We start from the raw sequence: 18,015 nt of genomic DNA, 5'->3' as shown, positions 1-18,015 counted from the left end.
TAAACAATGCTACAAAGAATGTTCTTATACCTGTGGGTGAGAGTTTCTCTAGGATACTTTATAGGAGTTGCGCTTCTGGCTCTCAGACAATGGGCGTCTTCACTTTGATGAGATATTGGTAAATTACTCTCTCTTGCCCACCAACTACCATTTGAGTCAGTTGTGTCTAGGATCCGGTTGCTCTGGTTGCAGCACTTGATTCTGAAAGATGATGAGTGTGTGTAAAAGGAGAATTTGCATTTCTCCTGTTACTAGAGAGGGAGAGGCCCTTCCATCATTTGAGTTTCCTCTGTGAGTCTGCTTGTTTATATCCATTGCCCATTTTTCTACTGCATTATTTACCTTTTCTTATCAATTTGAAGGAGTTACTTGTTCTTTTTTTTTTTTAGTTTTTATTGGGGAATATTGGGTAACAGTGTGTTTCTCCAGGGCGCATCAGCTCCAAGTCATTATCTACAATCTAGTTGTGGAGGGCGCAGCTACTGGCCCATGTGGGAATTGAACCGGCAACCCTGTTGTTCAGAGCTCGCGCTCTAACCAACTGAGCCATCCAGCCGCCCTAGAAGTTACTTATTCTTGATGCAAATCCTTTTTCAGTTATTTTTGTAGAAAATACTTTTGATCAGTCTGTAGCTTGTCTCTTCATTGTCTTTAGAGAATCTTTTGTTGTACAGAAGTTGAAACTGTAATGTCGTTACATTTTATTTAAATGATAAGTAAGGTCATTCAATGTAATATTCTTTTCCATTATGGTTTGTGCTTTTAGTATCTTGCCTTTAAAATCTTCCAGTGCCCTGAGATCATAAAGATATTAGCTAAGTATTTTCTATGTTTCATTTTCAGTTTTCATATTTAGGTCTTTATTCCATAGGAAATGAGTTTTGTGCCTAGTATGAAATAGACATGCCATTGCATTTTTCTTCACATGGATAGCCAATCGGGCCAGCACCATTTATTAAATAGGACATCGTTTCTTCACTAATGTGCAATGCCGTCACATTTATCCCATTTTCAAATACATGTAGATCTGTTTCTAGGCTCTCAATACTGTCCCACTTACCAATCTCTAGTCGCCATGTTTAAACAATTTAAAAAAAAGAGGTGAGTGAATCTACAATTATATCAAAATAAAAGGTTTAATTTTTTTAAAGTCTAAAAAGAAACAGTTAAAATTATTTAATGTTCTATTTAACCCAATAGATCTAAAATATTATCGTTTCAACATCTAATCAATAAAAATAATTAATGAGATATCTTTCATTCTTTTTTATTCCAGGTCTTCAAAATACAGTATATATTTTACACTCACAGCACATCTCAATTTGAACTGGTCACATTTCAAATGCTTGAGGGCCCCATGTGGCTAGTGGTTACCATATAGGAAGGTGCAGTTACAGCTTTATGTATTGTACATCTATTTCGTAGCAACATTATTCACAATAGCCAAAAGGTAGAAGCAACCCAAGTGTCAATTGACAGATGAACAGATGCATCTTTTCATGTCCTTCTTGGTCATTTGTATACCTTCTTTGGAGAAATTTCTATTCAAGTCCTTTGCTCATTTTAAAATTGGGTTGTTTATTTTTTTATTGTTGAGTGACAGGAGGTTTTATATATTCTGGATACTAACATTTTATCAGATATATATTTGTAAATATTTTCTCCCATTACATGGGTTGCCTTTTCAGTCCGTTGATAGTATATTTTTGTGCATAAAAAAGTTTTTAATTTCTATGTACTTCAATTTATCTATTTTTTCTTTCGTTGTCTGTGCTTTTGGTGGCATATCCAAGAAGTAGGACTCTTGGATATTCAGTGTCATAAATATTTTCTGCTATGTTCTCTTCTAAGAATTTTATAGTTTTAGTTCTTATGTTTAGATCTTTAACCCATTTTGTGTTAATTTTTGTATGTGGTGTAAATTAAGAGTCCAATTTCATTCTTTTGCATGTGGCTATCCAGTTTTCCCAGCATGAATTTGGTTTTGTTTTTCATTTTTTAAAAAGATTTTAATTAAAATATAGCTAACATACACTATTATATTAGTTTCAGGTGTACACCATAGTTAGTCAACATGAATTTGGTTTTGATTGTATTTTATGTAAGACTCTTGCACCTGGGAGATGCTCCTTTGATTCAACCTCCAACCCATTGCTAGAATCCTATCACCATCCTCCCTGACATTCAGCTTGGCCTTGATACTCCCAGTGATAGGGTTCTCCCTACTTAACAGAGCAGCTTTCCCCCTGGTAGAGCTATTATATTTGGTAGGAAAATCGTCTCCATTTTGAGCACAAACCTTCCTCCCTGCAACATCCATCTGTTGGTCCTGGTTTGTGCTCTGGTACTATAAGAATAGGTCAGTACTCTTTTCCAAAGGAGAGTACTTTGAATTCAGTTAATAACACAACTACATGCTGGGTTTGTAAGGTATATCACATTTTCTCCACAAAGCAATCAATGACACAGGAGACTGGGCTAGAGGTCTGGGTACCTGTCGCCGAGTAGAACCTCTAGGACTTGGTCATGTCTCCTGTCGCTAGAGCAACTCTTCCCCTCCACACTGGTTTTTAACCAATGTGAGGGATTTTTCTTTCCTTTTTGCTGAGTTCAAACATCTCCCCAAAGGCATCTGGAGCTTGATGCTGGCATTATTTTAGAGCTAACACCTGTCTAATACTCAGTGTGCCAGCACAGTTCTAAGCCCTTTCTATATCTTAACGCAAACAATTCCCACAACAACCCAATGACATACACATCATTATTGTCCCTATTTTGCAAAATAACAGAGTAGGTAAGTAACTCGCCCAAGATCCCAGAGATAGTCCATAGCAGAACCAGAATTCAGGCCCAGAAATTTGTGCTCTCAGCCTCTATATGATGCTGCCTGCAAACCTGATAATCTCAGCCAGCTTTTTGGGATCCAAAAGATTGACACACACTTAGGTACCTCTTATTTATTTATTTATTTATTTATTTATTTATTTATTTATTTATTTATTTTAAGAAAGAGAGGTAAGTAAGACCAAGGGCTCAGAGACTTTGAAAGACAACAGTATTAAGGCAGAATATAATATAATAGTTTTTTCATTCTGTTTGTTTTCCCATTGCTTCCTACTTACGGTGTTTCACTTGGTAGTGATAACGTTTCCTTCTAAAATAAATCTCAGCTAAAATAAGTGAGTTGCTGTAAGAAAAACATTAATAGCATAGGTGGTTTTCAGATACGACAGAAATCCTAATGGTCCTAGGAAGAGCAGTGAACCTTTAGAAGGACCGTGTTCAGTCACGTTAGGTGAGGCTATGCTGCAGTGACAAAACGCCCCAAGTCTCAGTGGCTTAACACAATGGACGTTTATTGCTCACTTACAGTACTTGCTCGTCATAGGTCGGCAGGATGCTCTTCTCATCCTGGTGAGTCCTTATCTGCACTTGTTTCCACCACAACTGCAGCACTGGCTCTTGAACCTTCTGCCCAGGTGTGACACAGATTGTTTCTACTCACATTTCATTCGCCAATTCAAGTCACATGGTCACATCTAACTTCAAAGGTGACAAGAAAGTAGGAATATCATCCTGCCATGTGCCTGAAAGAAGAGAAATAGAATAGTTGAGAACAGCCCACAGAGAGACCGTGAGTAAAGGAGGCTGAAAGATGGGTCTAGAAAGGTAGACAGAGTCATGACTCATTGGATGGTCTTTGACCACTGTGACCAGCCCCACCACAGCACCTGTTCTCAGAGAAGGGACTGTGGTCCCCCAGGGAGAAGACAGTCTGACAGCACCATTCTGTTAAGCGGATACTTCTCCCAAGCAGTACCTCAGGGTTCATTTTGGTTGGGGGTGCTGTTATTTCATAAGCAGGTTCAGCTGAACTGTGGCCAGCGTTTGTTTCTTCCCTGATGGTAGATGAGGCAGTTTGGATTTCGGCTGAGCTAGGATTTGGTTCTGTCACTAAGTTTGAAGAGATATCCAGAGATGGGTAATTGGAAAGGAGAGAAATTCAAGGAGAAAGTCTAAGGGAGATGGGGGTCTCACCCAGTGCTGTTATCTGGTTCTCAGGGAGGCTCCCTGGAAGAGTTTTCAAAGTGGGGTCTGAGGGCTCCAAGTATCAGAAGCATCCTGGAAGCTCATTAAATGTGTGATGCCTGGGCCCACTGTTGACCCTGGAACCTGGAGGTCGAGCCTGAGGCATCTAAATTTTGAATAATGATAGCAGATGATTGTTGTGGATGCTGAAAATTGAGACACAGAATTATAGGAGAAAATTTCCTGTAAGTCTAGAGGCCTAACACAGTGGTTCTCAATCAGGGGTGATTTTTGAACCCCAAGGGACATTTGGCGATGTGTGCAGATAGTTTTGGCTGTCATAACTTGGGGGTGTTACTGGTATCTAGTGGGTTGAGGCCCAAGATGCTGCTAAACATCTTACAATGCACAGGACAGCCCAGTGCCTACAACAAAGAATTACCCATCCGAAAATGTCAGTGCCAAGGTTGAGAAACCCTGGTTAACAAGTGTTTGATCCCTTCCAAATGTCGGAGCACATATGATTTTTACTCTCCTCTATTTATTTTACTTTCTAATTTTTCTGCTGTAAGCCTAGAATCCTTTTCATTGAAAATCTAGTATGTATTCAGCGTTTCATGTATATTATATCAGTTTCTCCTCAAAAATCTTTTCAGTCATTCATCCAACAAATATCTATTAAGCACGTATTATGCCATGTGTTTCATTTTAAACTGTTCAAGATGTGGGGTGCACCCTGGGGAATACAACAGACAAGGATTAGCTCCTTAATGGGGTGGAGGAGATGCGCAAAGGTCCTGAGACAGGAAAGAAAAACAAACAAAAAGGCTAGTGTGGCTGGGGTAGGGCTGAGTGACAAGAAATGAGGTTGGAAATGTAGAGAAATAGAAACAAGGTCAGACAGGTCTCACCGTCCATAGGAAGTTTGACTTTCACATTTTGTTATAAATGCACAGAAAGCTGTAAAAGTTTAACTTTTACAACTGATCCAGTCTGTTTGTATGAGATCATCTCTGGCCCCTGGGTGAAGAGTGGATGGTAGGGGACCCAGAGCGGAGGAACAAGAGAAGTGAACAGACTTTTGCAGACCTGGAGAGTTGATGGTGAGGGCGCCAAGGCTGGCTGTGGTGGACATGAAAGGATGGGGAAAATTGGAGAGACTGTCAGAGGTGGCAAGAACTGGTTTATCTGCTGAGCTCGGAAGGATGGGAGGAAGGACACAAAGATGGTGACTTCCAGGACTTTGGCTGTTCAAGATGTGGGAGGATGGAATATGACAATTAACATAGGTATTATTATTATCCTTTTCTGTTAAAGACTGAGGCAGGCTAGTGAATTGCCCTACTTTACAAAGTTAGTAAGTGGACTCCAATTCAGGTGTGTCTAACTCCAAAGGTCATACTTTTCCCACTCTCCCGGAATCAAACGTTAATTTTTATAACGGGGAGTAGGCTATTTAATGCTATTACTATCATTAAATAATAAAATATATAAATGCCCCTGAATGCAAACGTGAGATTCCACACGGAGCCAGCATAAAGCCTGGGATCCTCTTTAAAAGGTCCTGCCCGTTGCTACCGGGTGTTGGGGATATAAATTTCGTAGATGGGTGGAATGGCAGGCCTTGGGGTGCCTTGAGGTGCCGGCCTTGGGGAACTGGTTTTAAATCTCGCGTTCGATTTGCTCAGTGGCCGTGTGCTGGTGTGCGATTAGAGGGAAGTCAGCTTGCCCTTTAACTAAACCCAGCGAGTTGTGATCTGTGCTGATGTCCAGCTGTCTTCCACTGGGTTTGGAGCGAAGTCGTCCGTCTGGCCTGTGATTGGTGGCATTGTAATGCGACCTTCGCTGTGATTAGTAAAGCACGTGTGGTTCTTTAAAAGTTTCTGCGAGCCATTTCCTGCATTGGCCACTACGAGGAGCCCAAGACACGCGAAACGCCGTGCGGCGACGCCTCTGGGCGGCTTTCTGCCCGACGTCCTCAGGCTCTTCGCAGCGCCCCAGGGCAGCCGCGGGGACAGGGATAGGGGTGGGGGTGACGATGCCAGGGCTCCCAGCTCCTTCCTGCCCAGGTGTCCACGCTTCGCTGCACAGCCCCTGTGGCCCCTGCCTCTGGCTTTCAGCCCCGCAGACGACATTGGCTGACCAAGGGGTGGGGCTGCGGGTTCGCGAAGGTTGGTGAAGGCCCCGTTCCAAATTACAAAATTGTGGAGTCTGTCAAGTGAAACTCAGCAGCCCGCCTCCCTCCCTCGGCTGCGCCCTCTGCCCGCCTCTGAGTTCTTCTCTCAAGTTTAACAGCCACCATGCCCTCTAAGATCCTCAAAGGACTTTTACAGAGCAGCATCTCACTGGAGCTTAGAGCTGTCCCATGAGGGTAAAGGCCACTAGCTCAGAGATCACCTATCCGAGATGCCCCCTGTGTCTGTCCCCAGGCACTGTCTCATCATGCTGTCTCGTGTTAACCACTATTTGAGATTCTCTTCTTTTTTATTTACTTACTTGTAACTTATTTAATTACTGTTTCTACCGCACCTCCCCATCAAAATGTAAGCTCTGTGAAGGAGGGAATAGGGTGGACCACTTACATTTGAACTTGAGGCTAAACAATAGAAATGTTTCAAGTGTAAGTACGTCCCATGCATTATTTGGTACATACTTATACTAAAAGAATTATTCATTGTTTATCTGAAATTCAAATTTAATTGGGTATTCTGTGTTTTTATTTGCTCAAACGCCCACAACAGTGTACATGGAAAGTGCTGGAAAATGTTGAATGATTGCATGGACAAATTCCTTCCTTCATTCATTCATTTATTCAGCCAACCCATTATATTAAGTGCCAGCTGCGTCCTGGGAATATAAGGGTAAAACGGGACACAGTCCAACAGGGGAGGCAGGCAAATAACCAGTAACCACCATTTGATTAAACTTGGATGATATAAAGTGCTGGGGACTGTGGGAGCACAGAGAAGGAGCCCTGACCCTGTCTGAGCCAGCAGGACTGCCCAAAGGGAGAAGACTAAGGTGGGACTTAGACGATGAGGATTTGAAGAAGCAGGTGTGATAGCTGCTGTGGGCAGAAGGCTTGGCATGAGCAAAGTCCAGAGACAAGGCAGGGGCTGTGACATTCTGAAAGTGGCAAGTGGCTGGGGGTGGGGGCAGATGTGCAGTGTGGATGGGGCTCAGAAAGAGGTGAGAAGGAGACTCACATTCACTGAGCATCAGTACTTACCAGTCAGGCATAATAGTGATTGTGCCCATTGTATAGATGAGGAAACTGAGGCTCAGAGAAGTGAAATGCCTGGGCTAGGTTTACAGTCTGGAAAAAGCCTAGCTTCAAATTCAGGTCTGACAGACTCTGAAGCTTGCACTCTTCTGGAAAAGCCTCTGGGTTAAGGATTATCACCCCAACTGGAGAATGAAGAAACTGAGGCCAAGAAAGGTGACAGGGTGCTCCTTGTGAGTATGGCTGTCTAGTTTAACAGAAGAACACTGAAGCAGTATGAGGCGTATGGTTTATCTCAAGCCCTCCAGAGAGACAACAGGAGGGCCAAGGAGTCCAGGAGTCCAGGCCACTGTGTCTCCCACTCCTATTTGGGTTGGGTCTCTAGGACCCCCTTGCTGAGCCCTGGGCTGGATGGGTCCGGGGCTGGTCTGCAGTTACCATGGAGACTGCCACCCACCACCCCTGAAATCTCATTGTGACCAGTATTAAGAGATTAACTCTGCCCAGCAGCCCTCACAGGGTCTCGGATGCCTGGGTGGCAGTGGGAGCTCCCTCAAGGATGAAAAGGTTGCTCCCTGTGCGGGACCCCACAGCACCAGGAGGAGGAGGTCAGACTGGGGCCAGGGCTTCCCCGGGGACCGCCCAGGTATGGTCCTGACTCCACACCTACCTGGAGAGGAAGACAGGGTGGCGGGAGAAACTCACAGGACCAAGGGATGGAGTCCGGATTTTGGAGCAGTATAGTGACCTTGTACCCCCAGCCCCCACCCCTGGAATATCCAGGGCCTTATGGGGCTGACCCCATTCTGATCAAGGTAGGATTCAGATTTCCTCAACAAGGTGAGGGGGAGCCTCACAGAGTCGTTTAGGGGTACTCTAAAGCCACCTAAAGACCAGCTACCTAATCGCCTTTGTTTTTGCTTTGGGGAAACTGAGGCACAGAGAGGGAGAGTGACTTATCCAAGGTCAGTGAGTCAGTGTACTGAAGCAGGTCAAGAATCCAGAGGGAGACCTGAGGTGGCCCAAGCAGAAAACATTTGCTTAAAAATGTCATTGTCCCCTCTGCCTTTAATTCCACATCCTCCTCTCTGACTTCCAAGAATGGAGTCCCCTCAGTCCCCTCTCTCCTCAACCTGTCCCATCAGCCACACTTCCCTTCCTTCCCTGCTTCCCCTCTTCCCCTCTTCTGCCACCCGCATAGCCTGAGGCTGGCAGAGAGTCCCTGGCAGTGTCCACTCTGCTGGAGGGCATGGCCACCAGGACCTCCCTGTCCCATCCAGGGGACATCCCCTCACTGGATTACTATCTGGATGACTTTAAACATTTTTATTTCCTGCTTTAGCCCTTCTGTGACTTTGGACATAGTGGAGGCCCTGAGAGCCCACCCCCACCCCACCTCCTGCCAGGCCTGCCCTGGAGAGATTTAGGCCAGGCTCCAAAGCTCTCTGTCAGGCTTCCTGGAAGGCCACACTGGGGCAGGGGGATAAACATTGCCTCTGGAGCCAGGGAGAGAGAGTTCAAATACCATTGACTCAGCAATCTGAGCCTCAGTTTCCTCACTGGTAAAGGGGGCAATAACCTTTCTTTCCTCAAAGCTTGCTTGCAACTGTTACTGAAAAATCTGTAGGCTATGCTATTACATGAGCAAAGCGAGGGTAGAACAGTGTTAGGGTGGGGTGATAATATATGATCTTAGATGCTGCCTGCTCTGCATCTATGTAAAGAAAACTTGGATGATACGTAAGAAAGTAAGCGAACTGGTTACCTGTGGTGAAGAGGGGAATGGACTAGTGGACAGGAGACAGGCAGACGCAAGACTGCTCAAAGTGCAGCTTTTATATTGTTTTGACTTTTGAACCATGTAAATGTAGTACCAATTCAAAAATAAATTTAAATTTTTTTAACCAATTAGGAAAAAATATCAAATAATAATAATCATCACACATACCTCAATAATATGACAGGTGTGCAGCCAAGATTGAGACCCACACACTAGGACTTAACTGAAGGAGTGTAGAAAACCCGACTCCCAGTCTCTGAATCCATGGGCCCTTTTGTGTAAGTCAATCTCATTTTGTCAGTAGCACAATAATGGTCATTGGTACCAAGAATCAGGAGCTCCCCACATGCCGGCCACAGTACCAGGCACTGTCTAAATATCATCGCATTGAATTGGTATTCTGACTCTAGGAGGACGCTGTCATTGTCCCCATTTTACAGATGGGCAAACTGAGACTCACTGAGATTGCAAACTAGTAAGTTGTAGAGCTTGGATGCACATCTAGGCCTTTCCAGCTCCAAATTCCAAGCCCTGCTACATACAGTGGGTCTCAATAGTGGATGAACATCAGAATCACCTGGGAACTTTTTATTGACGCTCCTCACGCACCCCACCCCTAGCCCAAGATTTGATCATCAGTCTGTGATGGGCCTGGGCATCAGTATTTTTGAAAGGCCCCAGGTGATTCTAATTCACCATCAGGGTTGAATCTCTGCTGTATGGTAGACAACTTTTCTAATGGGAAACCAAAGTCAGAGAAGGAAATGACCTTGCCCAAGGTCACACAGTGGCTGGAAATAGCGGGAGCAGGATTCACACGGAGCCTTCGTGAAAATAAGTAAAATACGCCCCCCCCTCCCCCAAGAGCAGGGCCTGGGCCGGGCAGGGCCTCCCTGTCATCCTTCAGGCCCCACAGGGGCTGGGCAGGCCCCATCTAACTCTCAAGGTCACTTCTGCAGATAAAGACAGGATCATAACCAGGAGCGAGGAACATAAACAGGACAGCAACAGCCACAGCTTCAGCCAGAAGTCACAAGCCACGTGGCAGGAGGCAGCCTGCAGGGACACCCTGCCCACACAGACCTAAGTCCTTCTGGCTTCCTTCCTGGTCACTTTCCAGATCATACTCTCTACTTTAACTCTTTTTTTTTCAATTGGGGAATATTGGGGAACAGTGGGTTTCTCCAGGGCCCATCATCTCCAAGCCGTTTTCCTTCAATCTAGCTGTGGAGGGCGCAGCTCAGCTCCAAGTCCAGTTCCCGTTTTCAATCTTTAGTTGCAAGGGGTGCAGCCCACCATCCTATGCAGGAATTGAACCGGCAACCTTGTTGAGAGCTGGCGCTCTAACCAACTGAGCCATCCGGCTGCCCCTCTACTTTAACTCGAGCCTGTGGTCAGTGTCTCCCACAATGCTCTGCTTTCTGGCCAGAGCAGCTTCCATGCCCTTCCACCGTCACCCACCATGTTCTCCACTTCTGGACGTTTCCTCTGCCACTTCCTCCAGGAATCCATCCGTGACCTGACCACTCCAACCCAGAGATATGTCTTCCTTCTCCTGCCTTCCGCCTTCACAGCCCACACACAAAGCCCTCATGTACCTTGGGATGAAGCTTATTTTATTGTCTTACTGGCCAACGTTCACTGAGCACTTGCTGTGAGCCAGCCCTGGAAGGGAAGGGTAACCTCAGGATTCGGAGCACAGACTCTGGAGCCAGACTGATCAGGGTGGAATCCCAGCTCGTTTCTTATAAGCTGTGTGAGCCTGGGCATATGACTCAACCTCTCTGTGCCTCAGTTCGGTAAAATGGTGATAAAAACATCACCTACCTCACAGAGTGGTTGTGAGGATTAATGAGTTAACACATGGAAAGACCACCCCCCGCCCCCAACAGCTCTGTAAACATCGGCATGGTTGTCACTGCATGTATCTCAGTCCATTTCATCCTCACGACAACCCTGTGAGTTAGAGATTGTCAGTCCCAATTTACAGGTGAGGAAACGGAGGCACAGAGAAGTCGAGAGTCAGGGCAGGGCTTGGCTTCTTCCTGTATGGCCTGATGTCACTAGAGAGACAACGTGGCTAAATGGGTTATAGCTTGGAGCCTCTGGTTTGCAGCTCATGGCTGCTCCTGGAGGACCCACAGGACACAAGGCCAGGTGAATTTCCCTGAGCGAGGCTGTCCGATGGCTCTCAGGCACTACTCTGCTTCCAGCCAGCCCTGGCAGGGAGGCTGAACGGTGGAGGAGGGCGTTTCAGTGCCATCTTGTTCACTAATGTCCAGAACACATCACTGGGTCCCAGAGACAGCCCCTGCCTTCCCTGTCCTAGCTGGAGACCCAGGACACCTGGGGTGACCTTCTGTCCTTGGATGAGTCCCTTCCCGCCTCGGGCCTCCATCTCCCTATCTGTACAATGAGTGAGGGAATGAGTCTGGACCAGCGGTTCACGGTTCTCATTTTCTGCAGCCAGCCCGGCCTTTCAAATGACATATTAAGGAGCAGCACACCCGAGAGGCCGGCACTGGGTAAAGTGGGGCATGTCACACACTCCCTTGGCTCCTGGGAACCTCAGAACCCAGTCTGAAGCCCCAGGCCATCTCCTCCCGGCTTGGACACTGCAGGATTCTAGAATCCCAAGCTCAAAAGCTGCCGCTTCGCATCCCTGTTTGGAAAGCTTCCCCCCAGCTGCCTTTATCTCTCTTTGGCAACAGAGCAAATTTGCTCAGGACCCAGAGCAGGGGGAACAAGCAGACTGTTGACTCTTAAGCAAAACCTCCCCTTTGGAGGGCGAGCATAGGAGGCCACTGGATGTGCGTGGGGAGGACAGCGGCCTCTTGCATAACCCGGGTGGCCTCCTGCCCACCCCGGCCTTTTCAGGGTTAGGGGTGAAGCAAACCGCAAACTCATGCCCAGTTAATTTTTTAAGGCAAAATCAACAGGCTCAGCAATGATTAGCAGGCAGGTAAGTTCGTCTTAATCGTGCTGAGGACAGGGAGGAAGGAGGCTTCGGAGGCCCAAGGATGGGGCTCAGTTATCAGTTAACCACATGAATGTTGTTTCCTTCCAAACCCCCTGGCCTTCAGCCCCGAGCTCCCTCATCTTCCTCGCAGAAGTACTTCCATGGCAACCTAGTGGCCATCCATCACCGAGTGAACAAACACACCAGCATCCCGTGTCTGTAGGAGGCAGTGCCAGGGCCCTCAGGGCTATGGTGGAGCAAAGGGGGCCTCAGAGCTTACGGCCTCCTTGTGAAGGCCAAGCTCCCCACCACTGCCGCGTGACCTTGAACATGTCCCTTCTACCCTCTGGGGCTCAGCGAGGGCCCTGGGTCTACGGTTCAACCTGTAGCCAGCTGCCAGTCCCCTGGGGGTTCAGTGTCTTCACTCCCAAATGTGGGGGTTAGCTGAGACACCTTTTCCAGTCTTGAAGTTCTGTGAGATCATGATTGGATTAAGCCAACGTGGCCTGTACCCAGGGTGAGGAAGGTGGTAGGAGCAGTGTCTTAGGAGGTCAAGGGGGAGAAAAGATGGCCAGGACACGGAGGAGGCCTACCTGATATCCGCTGTCTGTATCAGTGAGCGTCAGCTCCCAGCTCCTGGAAGAGGGCTGTCCTGTCAGAGGGGAGGCAGGGGTGCCTGTGGGGGTGGGATGAGGCTGCAGAGATAGCCTGGCAGACCCCAGTTGGCCCAGGACCCTTCCCCCCGGATCTTGGGAGCTGCCAAAGGCGGCGTCCCTGGGCCTGCTGGCTGTCTGAACTGGAGTTTGGTCAGTGGTTGGGGACCTATATTGTGAGAAAGTTAGGACTTTGTCCACAAACTGGAATTTGAAATTTCAAAGGGGCGAAACTGAAGGGCCCTACCCCAGAGTGGAGATGCCTCTTGGCTTCTTTCCCCCACGACTTTTGTTCTTTGTCTTGATAAGTCCCTGGTTCCTGCACTGTTCCCTGGGCGGTGGGTGGGGGAGGAGAGACAGGAGATAGCGGGGTGGTGAGCACCCAGGGGAAGTGAAGACACCCGGCAGCCTGGGGGAAGGCAGGAGGTTTGGAGGATGCCTCTGAACTTGAACGTGCCCAGGACAGGCTCCTTCCCTTCTCAGATCCCTGAGCTCCCCGGCAATAACACGATGGTGGGCCCAGCGGCTCAGTGTTCCAGAATTCTGAGGATTTTTTTCTGGGCCTCCAGGAGGGAGGTAGCATGTAGTGGGTGAAGCCCTCAACTCTGGAGTCAGACTCAAGGTCAAATCACAGCCTCTCCTGTCCTGATCTGTGTGGCCTTAGGGAAGTCACTTCGAGTCTCTGAGTCTCAGCTCTGTAAAGTGGGACAGATAAACTGAGGAGAGTGGAAAGTTCTTAGCTCTGGGCCTAGCACAGAATCTCTCCAGCAACATTAGCCATTGTTGCCATTTAAAGGAAAAATGAAGTGGTTCAGAGCAGCAGTTCCCTGAGCCACTGTCCACACCAGGGGCTTGAGCTCCCCGTCCACAGCTGGGTCTGCGGCAACCCCTCCCCTGACACCGGGCTGCCCAGGGCAGTGCTATCAAAGCCACCCTTCCTCTCCTTCTGGGTCGAGACCTCCGTTTCCCCACCTACAACGTGAAGGAGTTGGACCTCTAGGTGAGTTCTAGGGTCAGTTGTTATGCCCTGGGAGCTGTTGCACGTTGAGCTGGGGTCTGACAGCCCAAGGGGGTGGGGCAGAGATAAAGAAGGGCTGCTGAGCCGATGGCATGGAGGCCAGGGTGTGGTCACAGCTGGGCATGCCATCTCTAGGAGCTCTCCTGTGCAGGGGTCCTGATTCCGACAGATTATGTGGCCTGTGGGTCAAAGAGTCAACCACCAATGACAACTGCTACTATTGCACCATTTGCCTGCACTTGGTCATTTAATGCCAAACTGTCACTGTGAAGAAAGTATCAACCCATTTATCTGATGCCAAAACTAAGGCTGAGAGAGGTAGAACCTGAGGTCACGGGGTTTGGGAAGTTGACAGTGCCTGGATTTTGACCCAGATCTTTCTGATTTCTAGGTCTGTGGTTTATCCTCTAAGAGGTTGGGGTTGGGGGTGGGAAAGGAGGACTAGTTAGGCCCATTTTACAGAAGGAGAAACCCAGACTTCGAAATAATTTGCCTGAGAACACACAGTAGATCTTATAGGTGGTGGGTTGTTTATAGGAGGGACGTGTATCTAGAAGATATTGTTTGGGGTCAGCAAAGGGTGGGGTGAATCGTGTATATAACAGGTGTAATTTATGGAGTTCATGAGTGGGTAGATTTACTCTTGGGGTAGGTTGTGATGAGTGGGACATGAGTGGGGTACGAAATGGGTTTCTGGAAAGCGCTTCATAGACAGTGGGTCATGCATGTTGTACACGTGGTTAAGTGTGTATGTCATGGTTTGTATACTTGGCAGCTTGTCATGTGTGGGCTGTCCACCTGGTAGTGCTTATATACAATGGGTCATGTATGTGGCATGACATAGCTCACCTAAGTTGATCAGAGACCTTAGTTCATTCAAACTAAGATATCACCTGTAGAGATGGAAAGATTGTTGTTTTCGTTACCGATTAAACTCTGACATGCCAACAATCACGCTTCACTTTGGAAATGTGGAATGTACCTCTTAGAATTGAGGAGACGCCCGTATGTGTAGGCCACGTATTGCCGGGTTGTGAGGAGAGTTGCAGTGTGTGGCTTGTCATAGGTGCCAGACAGGTGGTCGGAGCTGGAGACAGCCCTTTGAGGCCCCTCCCAGAGCTGCTCCTCCTGTTCCTCTGTGTTTATCCTTTAGTAGGGTACCCAGCCCAGCTCAGCACAGCCCCCAAGGTCGCTGGAATCCGGATCAGATGTTCCAGGGAGGGGTGGCGGTGGGGGCATGGGAGCAAGCAGTTAAAGTCTTCTCACTTCAGGCACTTATGAAATCTCAAAGTGTGAATTGTGGGGGGGCACGCTCCCTCCCTCAGGGTCTTGTCCTGACCAACAAACAAATGGGTCAGGATCTGCTCCCCATTGTACAGATGGGGAAATTGAGACCCTGAGAGAGATATGATTCAAACAGTTATCTGAATGGTGACAGAGCTAATTCCTAAACCCAGGTCTCTTGACGCCAAAAACAGCCTTTCTTCTCCTCCAGAACAATTGCTCCGCTCACCCCCACCCCAGTTATCTCAGCTGGGTTAGGGGAGGATGATGGAGGGGGGAGAACAAAGCTACACAGGGCAGAGAAAGGGCTTCTAATAATTGAAAGAATATGAGTAGGATGCCTTCACACACCCCTCAGACACATACACCTTTCCCGCTGATTTGCCCACTCATTAATTCACCCACCCATTTCTCACTCATTAATTCACTCTTTCACTAATTCACCCACTCATTAATTCACTCATTCACACATCAATTCACCCTGTCTCCAATTCACTCACTTTGTGTTTCAGGTGTCTTTGGGGCATTCCTGGGGTGAACGCCCACTTAAAGAAAATGGAGTTCTCAGGGAACTCATTAATTCAGCCACCCAGTCACTCATTAATTCACTCTCTCACTAATTCACCCCCTCACTCGTTAATCCACTCTCTCACTAATTCACCTGCTCTTGCTCATGGTGTTACCAAATCCTGCCACCCTGGTCCTTCCAGCCAGCAGAGGAGGATAGGCTCGCAGGCCTCCAAGTCCCCGGTCCTTCTAAACCTCTGCCCTTGATTTCTACCTTCCACCTGTCACCCTTACTTACCTCCCCAGCCGGATTGGGAGCTCTTGGAGGTGTCTGCAGAGCGCGCAATGAGGAATGGAGCGTGTGAGAACTGGGCGAGCCATGAGCTGAAGGCAGGCAGGACTGGCTGCATGTTAGAGCCCAGTCTAAAAAGAAAATTCTGGGCCCTGTATTCAGAAATCATAAAGAATTTCAGCAACTGCAGAGCAGTAAACCAAGCACGGGACCCAAGTGTGGGGCTCTGTGCTGCTGCTCAGGTGGCGCCCCCCTGATGCTCACTCTGAAGGGTGGAGGGAAATGAGGGAGACAGAAAGGGGGGCCAGGGAGCAGGAAAAGGGAAGGATGCTTGTTAGCATTGCTGGGGTCTTACTGATGCATCTCATCAAACACTCACACCACCTTGAGGTTGATTGTGCATTTTATAGAGGAGGAAACTGAGGCTAAGAAAGGAGACTCATCTATCCCAAGTCACGATTAGTAGGTGGTAGGCACCTAAAAGTAAACCCAGGTCTGTGGGGTTGCAAGCCTGTCTCTGCCAGTTCTGGGGGCGGGGTGGGGTGGGGAAACAGGAGGATGGGACAGGGAATGGGAGACAGTGTCTGTCTGGGCCTGAGCAGCTGGATGCTGTACGGGCTGATGGTGGCCATAGGGGGGTCATGGGAGCTAGAGAGGGGAACCAGAGGTGAATCTGGTCCTCCCAAACTTCCAGTCCATTCTTCCCCTAGGGGAGGTGGGAAAATGCCAGGGAGCAACCAGGAACAGGATCCAGAAGATTGGTGTCTGGGGCCTGGGATTTAGGTTTTTATTCGTGAGCCATGAGGTTCCCCCCAGCCCCATCCCAGAACTGACAGAGACGGTTTTATCTCTGCAGGAGCACTGAGGGTAGAAGTCAGTGATTTGGGAAGTCATTGAATTAGGGCGTCTTGGAGGTGGGCTGTCCGTGTCAGAGTGTGTCAGTTAGAATGCTTGACTTGGGGTGACAGTGACTTGGAGAGTGGCTGAGTCAGGGGTCACATGCGTGCTGGTGAGCTAGGCTTCCCATCTTGCAGAGTCAGTAACTGCATATTGGTGAGTGAAGGCCCCAACAGTTGTAATAGCACCCCGGGCGTCAACCAGAAACCAACAAACAGCCAAATCCTTGCAGCCCCGCCCCGACAATCCACCAGTGGGGGGGGCCGATTAACCATTAACCCCCACCCCTCCCCAGCAGAGCCTCCACCCCTTCACAGAGCCTCCAGGGAGATCCTCCCAGAGGACAGTTTGAAAGGCAGGAAGGCAGAGAGTGCACCTGGGAGGAGGCAGTGGGAGGGTGGAAGGCGGGGGCCAGGGCTCGGCCTGGAGCCTGCAGAGTGGGCACCCTGGGCAGGGCGAGTGGCCGAGGTTGGAGGGAGAGGATGCGCCTCTCCAAAACCCTTGTGGACATGGACATGGCTGACTACAGCGCCGCGCTGGACCCCGCCTACACTACCCTGGAATTTGAGAATGTGCAGGTGTTGGCGATGGGCAATGGTAGGTGGGGGCAGGTGCGCCCAGGTGTGCCAGTTTGGGGGCACATATGCCCAGGGACGGGAGCAGGCCGGTGGCACTCAGTTTTGGGTTGGGAGGAGAATGGTAGACAATGGCAGGTTGGTCCTTAGGCCAGCACAGGGGTTGCCAGGTGAAGCGGATGTGCCCAGGTACAGTGACCAGAGGCATTCTGCGTGAGGGAAGGAGTGAGGAGGCAGAGCTCCAGCAAAAGTAGGGCCTAGGTATTCCTGTCAGGCCCTTCTGGTCCCTCGTCGCTCAAAGCCATTCCCGGTCAGTGTGTCACTGGGAGCGGGACGTGATGGTGAGCTCCCTCACGGCATCCAGTGTCAGTAATTGGGCCCAATATGGCTCCTTCTTGAACCGCTTGGGTATAGGTCCAGAGAGAGGGAAAGGTGTTTCCAGACCCTAGAGACAGCAGATGGAGGTACAGCTGTGTTTCAGGGTGTCTTTGGGACTTTCCTGGGGTGAATGCCCCACTTAGAGAAAATGGAGTTCTCAGGGAAGCTTTACTAAAAGACACCAGTCAGCAGTGTGTGCGTTGTGTGTTGGTGTGTGATCGTGGCTGCCTCTTGCTGTGCACACATGCGTTTCCGTGTAAGTGGGTAGGTGGGTGTTGTACTGTATTGGCAATCGTATGCCTGCATGAACTATTTGCATGTGTGTGCTCATTTGTGTGAGCCCATTCTGTGTCCATTTCCATTTGTTTGTTCATTGAGTGGGTCTGTGTTGGCTGGTGTTTCCAGAGGGGCCTGTGTTTG

General features: G+C 48.5%; 2 protein-coding genes and 1 long non-coding RNA gene across 7 annotated transcripts in view; 2 read left to right on the top strand and 1 right to left on the bottom strand.

The window, feature by feature from the left end:
* Positions 1-18,015, top strand: part of HNF4A (hepatocyte nuclear factor 4 alpha) — a 58,117-nt gene that overhangs the window by 14,083 nt on the left and 26,019 nt on the right. Inside the window, exon 1 of one of the 5 annotated variants that reach the window (XM_074317189.1) lies at positions 16,972-17,239. The exons of 1 other annotated variant lie outside the window; for it this stretch is intronic. In XM_074317189.1, the coding sequence (XP_074173290.1) occupies positions 17,125-17,239 (115 nt within the window). In that variant the 5' untranslated portion in view covers positions 16,972-17,124. Of the gene's footprint in view, positions 1-16,971; positions 17,240-18,015 lie in introns of those variants that run through there. 3 more of the 5 variants (XM_019748637.2, XM_074317190.1, XM_019748646.2) reach the window with 3 other exon arrangements.
* The window catches only part of R3HDML (R3H domain containing like), a 51,736-nt gene that overhangs the window by 30,400 nt on the left and 3,321 nt on the right, over positions 1-18,015 (top strand). The gene's annotated exons all lie outside the window — the stretch shown is intronic.
* On the bottom strand, positions 2,948-12,792 carry LOC141568019 (uncharacterized). Its single transcript, XR_012491035.1, has 2 exons — positions 12,585-12,792; positions 2,948-3,587 (listed from the first exon to the last, which is right to left on the bottom strand). It is a non-coding gene; the product is annotated as an uncharacterized LOC141568019 (long non-coding RNA).

This window comes from Rhinolophus sinicus, linkage group LG13, assembly GCF_036562045.2.
Source record: "Rhinolophus sinicus isolate RSC01 linkage group LG13, ASM3656204v1, whole genome shotgun sequence".
NCBI lineage: Eukaryota > Metazoa > Chordata > Mammalia > Chiroptera > Rhinolophidae > Rhinolophus > Rhinolophus sinicus.
The sequence above is the reverse complement of the archived record's forward strand: the minus strand, read 5'-3'. Positions and strand labels throughout refer to the sequence as shown.